Source organism: Podarcis cretensis (genome assembly GCF_951804945.1).
Source record: "Podarcis cretensis genome assembly, chromosome: 12".
Lineage (NCBI taxonomy): Eukaryota > Metazoa > Chordata > Lepidosauria > Squamata > Lacertidae > Podarcis > Podarcis cretensis.
Window position 1 is genome coordinate 287711 of NC_137181.1, and position 20583 is coordinate 308293.

At 52.8% G+C, this 20583-nt stretch overlaps 1 protein-coding gene across 2 annotated transcripts in view; it reads left to right on the plus strand.

Annotated features, from left to right (window-relative positions):
• Positions 1 to 20583, plus strand: part of KCNH2 (potassium voltage-gated channel subfamily H member 2) — an 83838-nt gene that overhangs the window by 24282 nt on the left and 38973 nt on the right. For both annotated transcript variants that reach the window (XM_079996407.1, XM_079996406.1), the window contains exons 3-5: positions 7888 to 8052; positions 10889 to 11326; positions 12648 to 12862. In XM_079996407.1, the coding sequence (XP_079852533.1) occupies positions 7888 to 8052; positions 10889 to 11326; positions 12648 to 12862 (818 nt within the window). The remainder of the gene's footprint in view (positions 1 to 7887; positions 8053 to 10888; positions 11327 to 12647; positions 12863 to 20583) is intronic.

Genomic DNA, 20583 nt, shown 5'->3' on the forward strand with positions numbered 1-20583 from the left:
ATTTAATATATATATTTTTTTTAAAAAAGAAGGTTGGAAGAATCAAGGCAGAATCTAAAGTCCCCCTTTATGCTGCACAGAGTAAAACTATGGACTCGACCGAGGGATGGAGGCGGGGGCTGTGCGGGGCTCCTCTCTGGCTGGAAGAAGCCTTGCTCACAAATACCACTGGAAACCACTGGAGGGGGGGAGAGTTGGGGCTCCCCAAATGGGCATCTAGTTGGGCCCAGGCCTGATTCTGCAGGCTCTTCTGAAATGCTTAATTTTTCACACCATTAATGCATGGTGAAATTATGGATTCAAATGACAGGAGAGGAGTTTCTGATGCAACATTAGGAAGAATTTTCGGAGAGCAAGAGCTGTTAGACGTGGAACAGATCCCCTTGGGAGCTGGCAGACTCTCCTCTACTGGAGGTTTGTAAATGGAGGTGGGGGAATGGAGGCTGGGCGCTCACCTGCCCCTTCCGAGTAGACCTGGTGGCTCTGCTATGGGGGCAAGCAGTGCTTCTGAATACCTGTTGGTGGCCATCTCAGGAGGGGAGAGCTGATCTTGTGCTCGGATCCTGTTTGTTGGCATCAGGTTGGCCCCTGTGAGAAGAGGGTGCTGGACCAGATGGGCCTGGGCCTGGGCCTGGGCCTGATCCAGCAGCCAGGCTCTTCTTACACTCAGGAAGGAAGGGAAGGTCAACTGAGACTGGCTGGATAACCTACTTGGCTCTAGATTTCTGTCTACAGCCAAAGCCTTGAGATGATGGAGGGAGCTCTCTGGTCAGCTACCGGTTCCCAGTGGCCACCAGATAAGCTCAGTCCTAGGGAGGTGGGAGAGTCACTCAGGAAGGCTGCCTGCCTGCCTGCTGCTGCTGTTTGGAGCTGCTGCTGGGCTCCATGGCAAGGCCAGGAGGGGCAGAAATGCTGGCAGGTGAGCAGGACCTTGGAGTGCCCCCCAGGCCCCCCTCACCTGGACTCCCTGCTGTGGCCAAGGCAGCATCCTCCTGTTTTCTCCCTTTCTCTCTCCTCTGGCTTGTTTGTTGTGAGCACTTCTGACATTTTGCCCTGGGTGGCTCTCAGGGGACCCGGCACTCCTTCCAAGTCCTAAAATACCACCAGCCTCTGCGCCCTTTGAGGTGGAGCAGACGGACAGAGGGCGGCTTGGAGAGAGAAGCCAGGAGCCCCTGGGCCCAGACCTGAGAGGGGAAGAAGAAGGAGGAGGGAGCCCAGAACCCGGCAGGTTCCAGGTGCTTCCCTGGATGTGAGCCAAGAGGAGACCTGGCAGCAGAGAAAGGCTCCCAGGTGGGAGAGGGATGCAAGCAAGTGTCTCTTCCCCCCACCCAGATAGGGGCGAGAAGGGGGGGGGGCAGGAAGGAACGCTGCTCCATCAGCAGATCCACAATTCAGTGAACATAGAGTGGATTCAATATCACAAAGGGACAGTTTAGACTTAATGCCTATGAACTGAGTGCATGTAAAGGTACATGTTGTTTAGTCGTTTAGTCATGTCCGACTCTTCGTGACCCCCTGGACCAGAGCACGCCAGGCCCTCCTGTCTTCCACTGCCTCCCGCAGTTTGGTCAGACTCATGTTTGTAGCTTCGAGAACACTGTCCCACCATCTCGTCCTCCGTCGTCCCCTTCTCCTTGTGCCCTCCATCTTTCCCAGCATCAGGGTCTTCTCCAGGGAGTCTTCTCTTCTCATGAGGTGGCCAAAGTCTTGGAGCCTCAGCTTCACGATCTGTCCTTCCAGTGAGCACTCAGGGCTGATTTCCTTAAGAATGGATAGGTTTGATCTTCTTGCAGTCCACGGGACTCTCAAGAGTCTCCTCCAGCACCAGAATTCAAAAGCATCCATTCTTCGGCGATCAGCCTTCTTTATGGTCCAGCTCTCACTTCCATACATCACTACTGGGAAAACCAGAGCTTTAACTAGACGGACCTTTGTTGGCAAGGTGATGTCTCTGCTTTATCACAAACCATTTATGGCAAAGTCAACCCATCATTTGAGTCAATCTGCATCAGTGGAGATGCATTCAGAAACAAGAAGCCCAAGGTGTTGGTGCCCAGATGATGCCCTGGGCAGAGTGGCCGGCTGGCATCCCCAGAGAAGACCAGAGATGGTGGCCCCAAAGGAGGCGGGGGGAGCCTTCCAGGTCATCTGGAACTACAACTCCCATCATCCCTGGCAACTGCCCCCCCATTCTACTCTGTGACTGTTGCTGCCCTTGGCAAATTAGAGAAATTCATGGGGGGGGGGGCAGCCTTGTAGGCTGTTGGAAGAGCAGGCCAAGACTGCCTGTGTTGAGCGAGTGCCGAAGAAGGCTGAGAATGGCTCCTGGCCAGCGTGGCTGCGCTCTGCCTGCACCCTCTGAGGCAGCACTGCTGCTGAAACAGCACTGTTTCTGGAAACTTCAGAAGAGGAGAGTTGCTCTAGGGCTCCGGTCCTGCTTCTGAGTTTCCATTTGGGCATCTGGTTGGACCTTGTGAAAACAGGGGGCTGAATTTGGTGGGGGCCACTTTAGCCTCATTCCGCAGGCTCTTCAGATGCTCTTAAACATCTGGCAGACCAAACGTTCCCCATGCCCTGCTCTCTGGGGTCCTTTTTGTAAACTCTGCAGGGTTGCCTTTTTCTAAAATAAACATTTCTTAAATCTGCTGCATGGTTAATGGTGCTGCGGGGAAGGAACATTTTTTCTGATGTTTCAGATTTCAACCAGTTGACCAAACCAATTAGTTGATGAAACTGTGATTAGCTGTGATTTTCTGGACTAGATGACCCTTGAAGTCCCCCTCTGACTCCAAAATTCAGGGATGCAACAATTCTGCATTTCTCTGTCCTGAGCTCTCAGGGCTGCCAATGGCAGCACTGAGGCAGGGGCGCCACCTTGTGGCCATAGTGCAGAACTGCACCACTGCAGTGCAGGACGGGCTATCCGTGGCTAATAGTCGGCTCACTCGCGGGATCATCACTACCTAGATTGAGGTTGAATCCTGGCAAGGCAGAAGTACTGTTTCTGGGGGACAGGAGGCGGGCAGGTGTGGGGGACTCCCTGGTCCTGAATGGGGCAACTGTGCTCCTGAAGGACCAGGTGCGCAGCCTGGGAGTCATTTTGGACTCACAGCTGTCCATGGAGGCGCAGGTCAATTCCGTGTCCAGGGCAGCTGTTTATCAGCTCCATCTGGTACGCAGGATGAGACCCTCCCTGCCCGTGGACTGTCTCACCAGAGTGGTGCATGCTCTGGACTACTGCAATGCGCTCTACGTGGGGCTACCTTTGAAGGTGACTCGGAAACTGCAATTAATCCAGAATGCGGCAGCCAGACTGGTGACTGGGGGCGGCCACCGAGACCATAGAACACCGGTCTTGGCTCCCAGTACATTTCTGAGCACAATTCAAAGTGTTGGTGCTGAAATTTAAAGCCCTAAACAGCGAGATGGTGGGACAGTGTTCTCGAAGCTACAAACATGAGTCTGACGAAACTGCGGGAGACAGTGGAAGACAGAAGTGGCTGGCGTGCTCTGGTCCAGGGGTCACGAAGAGTCGGACACGACTAAACGACTAAACAACAACAACAACAACAAACAGCCTTGGCCCAGTATACCTGAAGGAGCGTCTCCACCCCCATTGTTCAGCCTGGACACTGAGGTCCAGTTCCGAGGGCTTTGTTGTGGTTCCTTCACTGCAAGAAGTGAAGTTACAGGGAACCAGGAAGAGGGCTTTCTCGGTAGTGGCGCCCACCCTGTGGAATGCCTTCCCACCAGATGTCAAGGAAATAAATAACTGGCAGAAATGACTGGCAGAATCCGAGACCAGGGAGAAGAGTCAGTGGAGGAAGATTGGAAGAAATTTAAAGACTATTTACAGAAACATTGTAAAATTAATGAATGTTAGAAGGATGTTGGAATGAAGTTATGTGGTTTTAGCAGAAATGTTATAAGGGTTTAGGAAAAAATAGACTGTTAATTGGTGAAAGGAGGGAAAGTAAAGTTACATCATATTGAGATAAATTACAGAACAAAAATTGGAAAAGATGGAAAGGATTTGCTGAAATAGTTAACTGAATTAGAATACAAAAAAGGGAGGTGTGAGGAGGTCAAGGAAACAAGCAAATGAAAGATAAGTTATGGGAAGATTAGTTGTGGGTTTTTTTTCTTTTTTCTTTTCTTCTTTTTTCCTTATTGTGATGTGTTGTTTTGTTTTTGTTTAATATGATGTTTTTACTTTTGCTTTTTGTAACCCTTAAAATTTTTAATAAATATTATTTTTTTAAAAATGAGATAAATAACTATCTGACTATTAGAAGACAACTGAAGGCAGCCCTGTTTAGGGAAGGTTTTAATGCCTGATGTTTTATTGTATTTTTAATATTTTGTTGGAAGCCACCCAGAGTGGCTGGGAAAACCCAGCCAGATAGGTGGGGTATAAATAATAAATGATGATGATGATTGTGATGATTGGGCTTGCACGTTCCTATGACCCTTGTGAGCAAAGCTGTGGGGAGTCTCGTACTCCCAGCAGGGTCACCCAAGGTGTAAGGTCAAAGGGGAGGTCAAAGACAAAGAATGGCCCAAGAAGTCCTCAGTGGCAGAACAGGCGGATGATAAGAAGCAGTATGTTACAACAGCTGTGAAGGTCGTTGTGATACGCATGCCATCAGAACAGAGCCTTACTGCGGAGACTGCATGCGTCAGCGTGCCCTGATCTCCAGACATAAAGCAAATTCATGCACAGGCATCTTCCAGAAACCCATCCAAAAATCTATTTATTATTTTCATCCCCACAATCCTACACATTGTTGAAGGGAAACTCTCCGCCGAGGTAGAAATCTTAGACTTCAAACGCCGCTGTGGACTTTTCATGTGAACAGTTACTTTTTAAATATACCAGGAAAGGTTCCCAATTCTCCTTGACAGAGTCTTGATTTGTGTTTCTTTTTGGTGCCCTCAGTTTTGCCCTCTCCATCTTCCATGGATTCCACCAGCCCTTCTCCCTCTGAGGGGATTCTCTCATCCCTTCCCCTTCTGCACAGATTCCTTGCTGCTGTGGCTACATGCATAAACAGAGTCGGCGCTTTCTTTGGGATTTCACTGCCCAGTATCCCCAGCAGGAAGACCTCTGACCTCTTGGGAAAAGCCACTTAATTTCCCCCCTTCATTTCATTATATATCATGTCCCAATAGGCCATAAGGGATGGCCACCAACTCTGATGCTTTTAAAAGAGCGTTGGGCAAACCCATGGAAAAGACGGCTGCACCACGTTTTTAATATTCTGTTGGGAGATAATAATATTATTATATTGCCAGGGGTTGGTTTGGATGACCCTTGGGGTCCCTTCCAGCTCTGCAGTTCTGACTCTGGGGCTGAGATGCTCTGCCTGGCCTCCTCCGCTCTGCCGTCTCCTTGGGCGGGGAGGGGGGTTGGGCTCGGAGTGTCTTTAAGCAGATTCCCAGAAGATTGCAAGATTCCAAATCCCTTGAAAATGAGGTCAGTACAACTGTCCTCCCCCCCCCCCCCCGCCTGCCATGCCTGTGGAGGCCTCTGCCCTCCCCTGGAGGGGGGCAGGATTGAGCCCCGCATTCTCCCACCCCCACAGAAGGAGAACCCCACCTTTCCTCTCTGCTTGGGACCACGTTTGGGGGCAGGAACGTCGCAAGTCTGCTGCCACGTAAGGGGCAGGGGAGGGTATCTGGGCAGCGAGACCTGGGCCTTGAAGAGGGTCTGGCACCCCCTCTGCCCGCTTCCCCCAGCCGCTGGGTGACGAGAGTGTGAGATAATCCCCCTGCAGCCAGCGGAGGAGTGGGGAGGGGGCTCCCTGCGCCCAGAACCTCACGCCTGCCTGCAGGATTAGTGCTGCAGCTGTTAAGAGCTGTGCCTGGATTAGGGCTTGCCCTACCCACTCGCTGGGTTCCTGGCGCTGCCACCCTGCGGGCACATTCCTCGCCTCTGACGCTGCCAAGTCTGCCAAGTCGGTGGTGGCCCCCCTTACTCCCGCAGCGAGGTTTGGTGCCAGGAGCGGGTGGCATCTGACCTCTGCTAAAGGACCTCCAGCGAATCACAGAATCACTGACTTGTAGGGTTGGAAGGGGCCTTCAGGGGTCATCTAGCCCAACCCCCTGAAATGCAGAAATCACAGCAAAAGCTCTCCTTTCTGGCCCCTTGGGTCCTCCCCTCCAGACCAATGCAAAGCAAGTTTTCTCCATCTTCCTCTGCACAAGACATGAGAAGCTGCCTGTCAGGCTGGACCAGGATGCCAGCATCCGTCAGCCGGATCCAGAAAGAAGGATCATCAGTCAGTTATTTCCCCTTAGAAGGAAAACTAAAGAAAATGGTCAGACTCCCCTCCCCAAACAGCTCCCTCTTAAACTGGAGATTTAATAATATTCTCTGCAATTATTTTCCAATGTGTTCAATATATTTCTTTGTTTTCTGTATTTCCTCTCCCTTATCTCCCTTAGTAGCTGGCTGCATTTATTGCTCCTTTTTTATAAAATAAAAAAAATGGTTTCATTACATTTCAAGCAATTACTATAAATATTTAAATTTTAATCTTTTTTTTTTTAAAGACGCATGTCTATTTGGGAGGGTGTTTGGATTGTGGCAATTGATTCTTGTTGTTTTAATGGATTTTGTGGTTTTTTTGTGGATTCTTAATCACTTGTCAAGCACCCTGTGACAAAGGGCTGATTGCAGATGAATAATCTGGATAAATAGGTAAATTGGAAGAAGGGGGAAAGTTGCATTTAAAGCACACCCACCCAAGAATCTTCGGACCCTGAATTTGTCTAATCCCCTTTTCAAGCCTTCCAGGTTGGTGACCGTTAGGGCTGGGCAATATATTGATATATCGTGTAAAACCGGCTTGAAGTCCATATCATGATATCAGTCTCTTAATGGCCTCTCGAAGGCACTGCTAGAAGCTGAGCTAGAAAAGCTAGGAGCCAAATGACGCCTTAAAGGTGGGTTTCGGCTGCTACAACTGAATGCCCAGGCACCCTGCTGATCAGTTGATTCACCAAGCAGTGCAGCACCCTTGGAGGCGTTTCTTTGGGTGCCATGCTGCCCCGCAAGCCAGCCGCCTGGCACAGCGGCATCGCCAGCCAGTCAGATGGAGATGGTAGTCGCCAAACCTGGCAAGCAGACATCACGGCTTCCTCGCAAAAGGCTGCTTGCCTGTTGCAAAATCAATGTGACTGGCGCCCAGTTACCGTATTTTTCACTCCATAAGGCACACTTTTTTCTTCCTAAAAAGTAAGGGGAAATGTCTGTGCATCTTATGGAACGAATGTGTGGTCCCTGGAGCTGAATTGCCCAGGGGCAAAAAGCAGATCATGCTCTTTTTTTTTTTAAAGAGGGAAGTGGGTGTTGAAACAAAGCCGCTGATCGTTTGCTGATCGGGAGAGAGATAAGGGACGCTAGAGATAAAGGAGGCTGCCTGGGAGGGGGCCTCAGTGGCGCAAAAATGTGGTTACAAAGCATGGATCTACATGGATCCTCAGGATTTTTGCATTGGGTCACCCCAAATTCACCATCCGATCACATGTCTGTGGCCACAGCAGGAACCACAAAAATCATACATCCACTGTTTCGTTCAGAGTATTTTTTTTCTTGTTTTCCTCCTCTAAAAACTAGGTACGTCTTATGGTCAGGTGCGTCTTATGGAGCGAAAAATATGAGTAGTTCTGAATGTTGCTCCAGGGACATGAGGGACCGGGGGGCGGGATGCCAGGGGGCCCTAGGTCTGCCTCTGCTTCTCGTCTCCAGAGAGAGGGAGAAGAGCTGCTCTCTCTCTGCTTTCTCGGTGCTGCACGGCATTTTACAAACTTCCCTCCTCTTGTCTCTTCCTTTCTGAAACCTAACCCCCCCTTTCTCTTCTGCTCCTTTGCCCCCCCCCCCAGGGAGCTGCTTCCTGTGCCTGGTGGACGTGGTGCCCGTCAAGAACGAGGATGGCTCTGTCATCATGTTCATCCTCAACTTTGAGGTGGTGATGGAGAGGGACCTTCTGACCAGCCCCGTCAAGAACACCAACCACTGGGTCTCCCCAGCCGCCTGGCTGCCCACAGGTAGGGGGGGCCCTATGTGTGGGTGGGGGGTGTCACCCTCCTGCAACCCCCTCTCCCCTCCCACCCCAGAAGGCTCTAAGGCATCCCATACACAGGTGGAACATGGGGTGGTCTCAGGGCCAGACGGAGGTGTGAGGAGGCCTTCAGCTCCTGAAGGGAACGGGGCCCTTTCGATGTCCACCTGTCCTTTGTCAACAACAAATTGCCACTATTTTTTGTGTTGAATAAATGCTATATGGCAGGGGTAGGCTACCGGATCTGGCCCAATCACCTTCTAAATCCGGTCCACGGACGGTCCGGGAATCAGCATGTTTTTACATAAGTAGAATGTGTGCTTTTATTTAAAATGCATCTCTGGGTTATTTGTGGGGCATAGGAATTCGTTCATTCCCCCCCCCCAAAAAATATATATATATATATATAGTCCTGCCCACCACATGGTCTGAGGGATGGTGGACCAGCCCCCTGCTGAAAAAGGTTGCTGACCCCTGCTATATGGTAATTTATGAACCTAATAGGTGTCTAAAGCCATTTGCACATCACAAAATACGTATTTTATCAAAGCAATTGTTGGACTGAGATACAATTAAGAAGAAGTATATTAATAGTGAAATACAGTTAAGAAGAAGTATATTAATAATGAAATAATTGCCAGTGATATTTTAGGGAGCAGGCTAGCAGCCGGGGCCCATGACTTACATCATAGGAGTCTACACAACACAAAACACCGTTGATGTATGTAGGTTTTATTTATCTTATATTTTGGAAATGTACATCCAGTGTTTCTCATTAAATTTTTTGGGGGGCTGCCAAGAGAGTGGGGCCCTAAGATAGAGCTTGTTTAGCTTATACGTCAATCCAGCCCTGGGTGGTTTGGAGGAGCCCCCCCCCCCACTGCACCCTCCCACTGGGGCTCTTGCCCACCCTGGGCTGCCCAATTCCTCCAGGGATGCTGTCTCAACCTGCCTGCCCCCTTCCTCGCCCTCGGCTGCAGAGGGGCTGCTCACCCTTCATGGCTTCTCTGCCGGAAAGTGACATTTATTTGGTCAGGTGAAAAAAAAGCAGAGGTGGAGCTCTGGGGAGGGGAAGGGTTAGTGACTTCACAGGACCGGCCAATCCGCCCTGTGCCCAGCTGTTTCCTCCTGCAAATGGGCAGAGCTGGTTTCTCTGGAGTTTGGCCCTGGGGAGGTGGCAGCGAGGGGACTAAGCTCTGAAAAGCGGCCCTGAGAGCTAGAACTGCCCACAAAGGTTCACAAAGAGCAATTTTCTCTTTCCTTCTTTTTGAAATATTTTTATTCGTTTTTATCATTACACATTTGCACTCAAACAATTTATATAATCATTTCATGAGATTCTCTGAATCTCGTGACTCCCCCCCCCCCATCCCCTACATGGGTCCTTGTAACAGAAATCTACATATCCGTCCGTTCTCCACAATTTTCATTTTTCAAATTATTCATAATCTTCGTCACTTTACAAGTGCTTCTTAGAGTCCAACTAAACTTTTGATTTGCTTACAATGGTCTCCTAAGTAAATTACATTCCCCCCCCCCCCCGCATTCTTTTTCAAAGTCCTTCTTGATTCCTGCTTCTCTCGGTTAGTTTTTCCATTTTGGCAAAGTCCAGCCGTTCGGCTTGTGATTCTTCCTTAGTCGGGATTATTTCTGACTTCCATCTCTGAGCTAGTAGCATCCATACAGCTGTTGTCGCAGACGTAAACAGTCTTTTCTGGTCTTTTGGAATCTCTGTACCTATAATTCCTAATAGGAAAGTTTCTGGTTTTAAAACAAATTTTAACTTTTTTTTACTTTTTTTAATATAAATTTTTATTAGTTTTTTAACATATCATTTTCAACAGTAATTAAACATACTTTTACATCTTATTCATTTTTTTTTACTTCCATCAATTCTGCCTGAAAATTTTCCAATCTAGTCTCTTCGTATGCATTTCTTATTTTCCCTGTTACATTTCAACCTCATAACCAATATCTCTATCTTTTCCTACTTTGAAACGCTTCGTGTATTTCTCCTTCCAAAACTTCTTGTAGTCCTACTAGCGTAATTTGTGGATTACAGTTGCTCTTCAAATAATTCATATACTTCTTCCAATCTTCTGTAAATCTCTGGTCCCGCAGGTTTCAAATCCTTCCTGTCATTTTGCCCAATTCTGCATAGTCCATTAATTTCGTCTGCCATTCTTCTTTCATCAGAATTTCTTCTTGTTTCCATTTCTGGGCTAGCAATACTCTTGCCGCAGTTGTTGCATAGAAAAACAAATTAACATCTTGCCTATTAATGTCCTGACCTATAATACCAAGTAAAGATGCTTCTGGTTTTTTAAAAAATGTATATTTCAACATCTTTTCCATCTCATTATATATCATTTCCCAGAAGTTCTTTACTTTTTTACATTCCCACCACATATGATAAAATGTTCCTTTTTTTCTTTACATTTCCAACATTTATTATTTCTCTCATATAATGTTAACTTTCTTTTTTCATTTCATTATATATCATTTCCCAAAATGATTTTGTTGCCTTACACGTCCACCACAAGTGATAGAAATCTCAGAACCCTACAGAGGACAAAGAGCGTTCAGCGGAAAGGACTAGAATCTAGAATGGTTGAGTCAAAGGGACCCCCAGAGAACATCTAGTCCAACCCAGGGCAAGACCTGAATCCCAGCCGAAGTATCTCTTGATGGGGAATTTCTCAGGCGCCCTCTGGGAAGGGTTGCAATGGGGCCTCATTCAGGGTGAGTTGGGAGGGGGCCTCCCTTTCTCCCTGGGAGGGGGCAGCCCCTAACACCTTCCTCCAACTTTTAACACTTTCCAGGTCGGGGCAAGTCCTTCCGCCTGAAGCTCCCGGCGCTGCTGGCGCTGGCGGGCAGCAAACAGTCTCTCCCGCAGGATGACCCGGACGAGGCGGTGGTGGTGGTGGACTTCTGCAAGCAGAGCAGCGAGTCGGTGGCGCTGGACGAGGTCACCTCCTCACTGGACAACAACTGCCTGGGGTGCGGGGAGCCCGAGGACCGGCAGGCGCTGATGGAGCGCCAGGGGGGCGGGGCCTCAGAGCCGCCCGTCACCCACTCCTCCCCCCGGGCCGAGAAGACCCGCCTCAACCTGGACGCCTCCTTCTCCAACTGCAGCCTGACTCGCACCCGCTCCCGGGAGAGCTTCTACAGCGTGCGCAGAGCCTCCTCCGTGGACGACATCGAGGCCATGAAGGGCGAGGGGGAGAAGGGCCGCGGGCACAGCCGCCACGCCAGCACAGGTAGGGAGAAGAGGGGCTGGGGGGCTCAGGGTCTTTCCTGCCCCTCGGTCCCAGAGCAGAGTCAGGGGGCTCCAGTCTCTCCGACTATGTGGGTCCTTCGGCACACTCGGCGTGGAATCTCCCTAGCGCAAATTAAAGCGCTCACAATAGGTTCCACATACACAATCCACCAGTGCTAACTCCAGGCGTCCCTGGGGCCCCCCAAAAAACTTGGGCATTGCTTCCCGTCCGAAGCCTCGGGGGGCCTTGGAAACAGCGCCTGAGGCCTCGCAGGGCCCCCAGTTCCAGGGGCCACGAGGTCACGTGACCTCAGCATCACTGGGCACCCATGATCTGGGGCCCAAGATGGCGCCCCAACACAATCAATAGATTTAATTAAATATATATACTTAAATGGACAAGTAGTAGAATTCTAGAGCTGTAGCGTTGGAAGGGACCCAAAGGGTCATCTAATCCACCCCCTGCAAGGCAGGAATTTAGATTGATGATAATAATAATAATTTTATTATTTATATCCCACCCATCTGGCTGGGTTTCCCCAGCCACTCTGGGTGGCTCCCAACAAAACACTAAAAACAGGATACAGCTTCAAACATTAAAAACTTCCCTAAACAGGGCTGCTTTCCGATGTCTCCTAAAAGTTTGGTGGTTATTTTTCTCTTTGACATCTGATGGGAGGGCGTTTCACAGGGCGGGCGCCACTACCGAGAAGGCCCTTTGCCTGGTTCCCTGGAACTTGGCTTCTCGCAGGGAGGGAACCGCCAGAAGGCCCTCAGTGCTGGACCTCAGCGTCCAGGCAGAACGATGGGGGTGGAGACGATCCTTCAGATTTAATGCACAAACAGTTGTTTGAGCTTTCTCTAGCAATGCACGGCACAAAAAGTAAATTGCAAAGAGATGAAGATGTTTTTCTCAAATGTTGCCAAGGGCCAAGAAAGGCATTGTGGGCCAAGGGTTGGAGCACCCCGGCACAGTTAACCTCTGGAACTCCCTGCCACAGGAGCTGGGATAGCTCTGAAGGAGGGTTGGGCAGAGGAGGAGAGGGCTGCTGGCGGCTCCTGTCCAGGACTGTTAGACCCTGAATGGCAGTTTCTGGAAACTGCAGGAGGGGAGAGTGTCGCTCTTGTGGGTTTCCCATGGGGGCAACTGAGTGACCCCTTTGAGAGCAGGAGGCTGCACTCAGTGGGTCCCCTTGGGCCTGATCCAGCCCCTTCTAGTCTGTCTCCCTGGAGGCTCAGCTGAGCCTGAGGCTCCACTGTGTGTTGGGGGGCAGAGAGGGGTCCCTCTGGGGTTTCCCACCTGGCCTCTGTGTCCCCGGCAGGCGCCATGAACAACGTCCGCAGCCACCTGCTGAACTCCACCTCCGACTCGGACCTGATCCGCTACCGGGCCATTAGCAAGATCCCCCAGATCACCCTCAACTTTGTGGACTTCAAGGCAGAGGCCTTCCTGACGTCGCCCTCCAACGAGAAGGAGATCATTGCCTCCAGCAAGCTCAAGGATCGCACACACAACGTCACCGAGAAGGTCACCCAGGTAGGCTGGCCGAGCGGGACCTGGAGGTGGTGGTCAGGTGTGGGCAGAGACACCCAGGGGTGGCCTGGCTTCATGGGCTGGCAGAGGTGCCCAGAGGCCCCAGCCGCTGTCTCTGAGAAGGGACAGGGACCCTTCCAGCTATTTATTCCATTTAATTTTGATTTAATAGTTCTGCATTGCAGGCCCTTTTGGGGGTCTCTCTCTGATTTTTGATTCTGTAGCTAAGTTAGGGCCCCACAGAGGCTGCGGAGGAAGAGATGAAGGCATCGTTAGTCTTTATTACGTTTTATCTTGATTCAATATTGCTGCACTCCTGGGGGCTTCCCTAGATGATGCTTGGGATCCCTTCCGACTCTGCTATTCAACGATTCTAGGATTTGTATTCTGCTTTTCCAGCAACAAACGTCGAGCTCGCAATGATCACAACAGCAAAGGGGGGGGGATGTAAGCACCGTAATGTCAAAGGCAGTAAAACAAAGCAGACAGCTGCAACAAATTATTAATCAAAACAATGCGAATAAGTAAAATCATAATTCAAAAGGAATGCGGGCCCTGCCTACGCTGAGGTCTCCATGGCACCTCAGTGGATCGGGTCCCTGCGCCCAAGCGTTGACACTTTCCTATGGCTCAAAGTAATCCTTGGGGGTCTGGAAAGGAGATGGGATGCCCTCTGCATATGTTTGTGTATCCTCTATGAGAAAAGGCGTTCCAAGCATTGGAGGGTTTCTCTCCCAGGTTCTGCTCTTCCTTTCTGCATCTAAGTGTTAAACTGTGGGACTCCCTGCCACATGAGGCAGCGATGGCCACCAACTGGATGACTTGGAAAAGAGTATTAGATAAATCCAAGGAGGGGGAGGGGCTATGGGGGGCTCCTATCCAGGATGGCTCTACTCCAGAAGGGAAAAGTTGCTCTTGTGCTTGAATCCTGCTGTGGGTTTCCAGCAGGAACATCTGGTTGGCCCCTGTGAAAACAGGACTAGATGGACCCCCTTTGCCTTCAGCCAGGCTCATTTGATGTTCTTGTGGAACCTCCAGACCCAGAGGCAGTCTATCTCTAGACCATGGGTAGGCAAACTAAGGCCCAGGGGCCGGATCCGGCCCAATCGCCTTCTAAATCTGGCCCACATATGGTCCGGGAATCAGCGTGTTTTTACATGAGTAGAATGTGTGCTTTTATTGAAAATGCATCTCTGGGTTATTTGTGGGGCATAGGAATTCATATTTTTTTTTTTCCAAAATATAGTCCGGCCCCCCCACATGGTCTGAGGGACGGTGGACCGGCCCCCGGCTGAAAAAGTTTGCTGACCCCTGATCTAGACTGAGGTTCTTAGGAGTATTTGACCACAGTGAGAACAGGATCCTGGACTGGGTGAGCCACTGGCCTGATCCGGCAGGCTCTTCTTAGGTACTTAGTAGCTGGGAAATAGGAGGGGGGGACAAAATGCCCCTCTGCTTCTCCCCCCCCCCCCCCCGTTTTTCCTGACTTCTGCAAGCCCACCTGCGCCTCCCTCTGCATCCCTGCATCCCTCTCTTCTGCTGCCTCTCATTGAGGGCCATATTGGGGGGGTCAGAGTTGGCTTGGCTACAGGCAGGGGTGTTGTGTGTGTGTGTGATGAGGGGGTCCTCCCCCCTTCCTGCAGCGGAGGTCTCTGCTCCCCCCTCCGAAATCTCTGGGTGCCTCCTCTGCCTTGCGGCTCACGCTCTGCCAGACTGGATCAGGGACAATGTGGAGAGCAGCGGGGAAGAAGAAGAAGCCTGGCCAGCAGAGGATTTGGCGACGACGTTGAGTCTGGAGAAGAGGAGACATGAGAGCCCCCTTCAAATATCTGAAGGGCGGAGCTCGCTTCTTTTCTGCTGCCCTTTCCAGAGGACAGGATCTGAACCCATGGCTCCAAGGTGCAAGAAAAGAGATTCCGACTAAACATCAGGAAGGACTTTCTGACAGCAAGAGCCATTCAACAGGGGAGCAGACTCCCTCACAAGGGGGCAGACTCTCCTCCATTTGAGATGGCCAGGCAAAGGTCTGGTGGCTAATAATAATAATAATAATAATAATAATAATAATTTATTTATAACCCCCCACTGTGGACAGCTCCCAACAGATTGAAAACAGAATAAAACATCAAACATTTAAAACTTCCCTAAACAGGGCTGCTTTCAGATGTCTTCTAAAAGTCAGATAGCTGTTTATTTCCTTGACATCTGATGGGAGGGCGTTCCACAGGGAGGGCGCCACCACCGAGAAGGCCCTCTGCCTGGTTCCCTGTAACTTGGCTTCTCACAGGGAGGGGACTGCAAGAAGGCCCTCAGAGCTGGACCTCAGTTTCCGGGCAGAACAATGAGGGTGGAGATGCTCCTTCAGGTCCACTGGGCCGATCTCTCACGGATGCTGTAGTTTGGATTCCTGCCTTGCAGAGGGTTGGACTAGATGACCCTGGGGTTCCCTTCCAACTCTACAGTTCTGTGATTTCCTTCCTGCCTCTCTCTGGTTAAGGGAGCTGGGTGTGGCGGAATTGGGGAGAGCCCGGTGGAGCCCCCACGCCTGCCTCTTCTTTGCACCACTGCCTTCCCCGCCCCTCCGGCATGAGTTTTTGCAGACCTTCTGCCAGGGGTGAGGTCATCGCACGCTCCTTTGGCCCAGGGGTGAGATGTCTCCTGTCCCAGGTTCAAAGCCAGGGCTCAGCCTGGGCGTCTGCTTCCCGGGCCGAGAACGCAGGGGTGTCTCTGGGCCACGTGCAGAGTGCCTCTCTTGCCGCTGCTTTTCCGTGGGATGAGGGAAATTAGAGTGTCCTTCAGAGAAAGTGCACATCTCTCCTTCCAGGAAATTGATGGAGGGAAGATCTGCGGCCAGAGAGGGGGAACCATATTAAAATGCTTGGCGGGATTTATAGATGTTTTCTCCCTCTGTCTCGCTTGCAAGAACGTTCCCCGTAAAATATGACCCTCCCTCTCCCTGCACGTCCTTCGTGTGGCTGCCAGGCTCCTCGTGAGAATCTCCAGGCCGTGAGGAGGGCGGAAGGAGGGAGAGCAGGTCTTGCTGCTCTTCTGCCATCTTAGTGGAGAGACGGGGAGCTCAATCTGAAATAAAAGGAATCCGCTTGAAGCAAGTGACCCAGAGAGCCGGACGGAGCTTGGCTCGAGCTTCTCTGCAGAAGGGGCTCCTCCTCCTCTGGGCTGTGAATCGGCGCATGGATCCGATCCGAGGTGCTAGGAAGCAGCTGGGGGCAGTTTCTGTGCTGGGGGGTGGGGTGGGGAATTTAGTCCCATTCAGACTCAAGGTTTCATTGTTATTTACTCATTTAGTCGTGTCCGCCTCTTCGTGACCCCTGGACCAGAGCACGCCAGGCCTTCCTGTCTTCCACTGCCGCCCTCATGTTTGTAGCTTCGAGAACACTGTCCCACCATCTCGTCCTCTGTCGTCCCCTTCTCCTTGTGCCCTCCATCTTTCCCAACATCAGGATCTTTCCCAGGGAGTCTTCTCTTCTCATGAGGTGGCCAAAGTCTTGGAGCCTCAGCTTCAGGATCTGTCCTTCCAGTGAGCACTCAGGGCTGATTTCCTTTAGAACTGAAAGGTTTGATCATGGGGACTCGCTGAGCAGTGCCGAAAATCGCGTCTGCGCACACACAGATACCAGAAATCACTTCTGTGCATGCTCAGATGCCGAAAATCGCTTCTGCACAGGTGCGACTTTCAGCATCTGGGCATGCGCAGAAGTGATTTCTGGTGCTGTGGACATACGCAGACACGATTTCCAGTGTTGTGCTGTGCCAGTGTGGCCCACGGATGATCTCTGTGGGAGTGATCCAGCCCATGGCCGGTAAGCCTTGCCGACCCCGGCCCTAAGACATAAGGAGTCAAACCCAAGATCTTGCATGCAAAGGAGACGCTCTAACCACTGATCTACGGGCCCCTACAGCTCGTGTTGCCCTAATTCTGCCTGCCATTTGAAACCCTTTTTAATGCTGGAACCTGGCCTGGGACCTGGGGCAGGTAATGAATAAATACAATAATAGTTGTAACTAATAAACAATGAAAACACTTAGGGGAAATTTGCCCACCTCACACTATTATTATTATTATTATTATTATTATTATTATTATTTACCCCACCCATCTGGCTGGATTGCCCCAACCACTTCCACACTGATAAGGGCAAGAAGAGGAGGAAGCTGCCCCCCCCATAAGAGGGCTGTGAGTGAGAGGGTGCAAAATCCCATCAGAAGCTCAATGGCCATCTCTCTCCCTCGCCCCCCCCAGCCGCCCCCCAGCCCCCTTCCTCTGGCCCCTCCCAGGGTCCTGGCTCTCCTGCCCGCCCCGCCCCTGCAGAACTTGTCCAGACAGAATGAGGCCACTTCCTTTCGCCCTGTGGTGGGGAGGGGCTGTGGTGCGCTTGCCAAAGTGCGCGTCCGCCGCCCCCCCTCGCGGCAGCCAGCGATGGGTCCATCAAGAGCTGTGTGCACATTGGCCTGATGAGGCTGGCATCCTGCCAGGGCCTGGCGGGCTCAGCTCCCCTGAGTACCTGCACTCAGGATGGGCAGAGAGAGAGGAACAGGCTGGTAATTAAAGCATCCCCCCTCCGAAGAAAGGTTGGCACATTTGGGAAAAGGTGATTAAGGGGGATTTGATGGAGGGGTTTTCAGATTAGGCCTGGCGTGGAGGAAGCAGAGAGAGAAGCGTTTCCCTCCCTCCCTCCAAAGTCCTGAACATCCTGGGAAGCTGAATGCCAGGAGATCCAGGACAGAGGAAAGGAAGACGTACGGTATTTTTTGCTCTGTAAGACGCACCAGACCATAAGATGCACCTAGTTTTTGGAGGAGGAAAACAAGAAAAAAAATATTCTGAATCCCAGAAGCCAGAACAGCAAGAGGGATTGCTGAAAGCAGCCATCTCTCTTGCTGTTCTGGCTTCTGGGATAGCTGCACAGCCTGCATTCGCTCATTAAGACACACACACACATTTCCCCTTACTTTTTAGGAGGGAAAAAGTGAGTCTTATAGAGCAAAAGATACGGTACTTCATGCAACGCAGAGTTAAACCGTGGAACTCCCTCCCACAGTTGCTGGAAGCCACAGGAAGGGAGCCCTGTGTTCAAATCCTGCTTGAGGTGGCCCACAGTGGTCACCTGTTTGGCGCCGCTGACAAGAGAAGGCTGGACTGGGCAGGCCATTGGCTCTCCTTAGGCTCTTATGGAGCCTCCCGGCCCAGAGGCAGTCTATCTGGGCTACTGGGTTCTTGGAGGCATTCAGCCCCTGTGAGAAGAGGATGTGGGGCAGAGCCGAGTTTCCGCTGCAGGTGCCCCCTGCCCCACGGAGGCAGGCCTGGGCCTCGAGGCTCTTCCCTGATTCTGAAGGGTCTCCGGCCTGGTTCCAGGTGGGCGGCGACTGAGATGGAAAAGGCACCATGTCATTCCTTGTGGCTGCAATGCCTGTGTTGCAGGGGCCTGGACTAGATGGCCTTTGGGGGGGTCCCTTCTAAGTCCACGGTTCTACGGCTAGAAGGTTCACTGGAGGTTTTTAAGGAGAGGTTGGGTGGCCAGAGCTTTGTCAGGAATTATTCAGCCTTGGCCAGTCACTCCTGCATTGCAGACAGTGGCGTAGCGTGGGTTGTCAGCACCCGGGGCAAGGGAAGTAATTTGCGCCCCCTAACCCGTGGAACCCCCAGATGTTGCGCCCGGTGCAGCCGGCCCCCCTGCACCCCCCACGCTACACCACTGATTGCAGGGGGTGGTCTAGATGGCCTTTGGGGTGTCCTATGATTTTGTGCCACTTCAGGGTGGAGCAGTAGCAATGAGGACAGCAAGTTGGAGGGGAGAGGGGCTTAACAAGCCCCTCCTCGCCTCCCCAGCCCCAGGGCGTCTCTCCAGGCTCCTAATCCCCTCCAGGCAGCCTTTGCCTCCCTCTGTCCTTGCTTAATCGAAGTGCATATAGTGGGTGGGTGGGAGCGGGGTGGGGGGCATCCCGGGGCCTGACATGCAGAAGGTCCCCCCCCCCGAGAGCCCCCACTGGCATCTCCAGACTCCAGGGAAGGCTGGGAAAGTCCAGATTCTGACTCCCCTAAGAGCCCCTGAACACCGGCTGAGTTGTTTGAAAGAGGAACAAGGAGGGCAGGAGCCTTCCTTTATTTCTCCGCGGGACGAAGGGGGCAGCTTCAGTCCTCCCCCCCCCCCCCCCGCGTCTCCGGAGAGGGTTGAGGCAGAGCGACGCCCGACCCAGGGGAGAACGGCGGGCTGCTGCCGGCCCGTGTGCGGACAATGCAGAGCAACTTGGTGCTCTGAGGCTGCTTCCTCCGGCGGGGCTGCGCTACGATCCAGCCGGGGCTGAGGCGAGCCTGGCCCCAGATGTGGGGCTGCTGGTGCGCGCCCCCTAGGGATGTGGCGAGGCCGCGCGGATGATGGATGGATGGTCTTCTTCCTGCCTCCCTTGGTCAGGGCTGGAGCGAAGCCCCTCTTCCGTGGGGCGGGGGCTGCTTGCGCACGCGCCCTCTCCAACTTTATGGCCCCATAAGTCCCGGCTGGAGGGAGGGAGAGTTGGGGGCTGGGGGTGTCTCCGGCAAGCAGCCGCATCGGAAGCCCGCAGCGCATCTGTCTCCCGGCGCGCTCCAAGGTGACCCCCGTGCCGCAGAGGGGGGCCGGCCGAGGTGCGCCCCCCCGGCCGGGGACTGGACCGCGCAGCGGGAGCGGGGAAGGATCTCGGGGGCCGGAGGTGCCTCTGGAGAATAGGGGAGAGCTGCCCACAGCGGGGAGGGCGGGGTGCTCCTGCCTTGTGCCTCAGTTTCCCCGACCGCACTCGGGGGAGGAGAAGAACCCCGGGAGCCAGTTAGGGCTGCGGAGCGGACTGATTCAGGAGCCGGGGAATCAAGAGGAGGGATGGGGAGGGTATGCCTTAAGGAGCCCCCTCCCAGCACAGATCTCCCGCTTCCTCTCCCTCTCCAAATGCTCATTGCCGGAGCAGATGGACTCTCCCCTCCTTGGAGCAGAGCTGGGTGTGAGGATGCTCTGAGAGCAAGGAGGAGCCCGGGGGGGGGGGACGGGGGGGGAGGCTGGCAGCGAGTGGGCGGAGGCCAGCCGGAGCCTCCCCGTGGGTGGGCCAAGGAAAGAGGGAGGGAGGGAGGGAGGGAGGGAGAGAGAGAGACCCTGGCATCTGTTCCCATCTGCCCAGCCTCCGCTGGTGAGGTGCCTGGCTGCCTCCCTCTCGCCCTCCTCGCCACCCCCCACGGCAGCGGAGGGGGGGCGGCGGCCAGACCCCCCCCCCCCGAGCCCCCTCCCCCCGAGCCCCATGCCCTGAGCCAGGATCGTAGCTGCAGCGGGCATGTCTCAGGGCAGGAAGGACAGCGGCGTCGGGCAGCCGGAGGGCAAGAACGCCCGAGTGCGCCGGGCGGTGCGCATCTCCAGCCTGGTGGCGCAGGAGGTAGGGGCCTGTGGGGGCGGGACGGGCAGCCCGCCAGGGGGCTTTCCAGAGGGGAGGGGCTCTGGTTCTCCCGAGGATAGGAGTAGGGCGGGCAGAGCACTCTGCACGCGCTCAGAGGCTCCGGGGGGAGGTGGTGTGGGGCTCATAAAGTTCTGGCGAGTTCTGGGTTGGGAGGGAGGGGAGTTCTTTGCCCGAACCCCTGCACTTTGGGGGGGGGACACCCAGAAGGAGGGTCTTCAGGGCACCAGAAGCCAATTCTGCCGGGTCTTCTGCAGACACCCTGGCCCTGGCCTGCCCTTTCCTGCCCTTGTTTC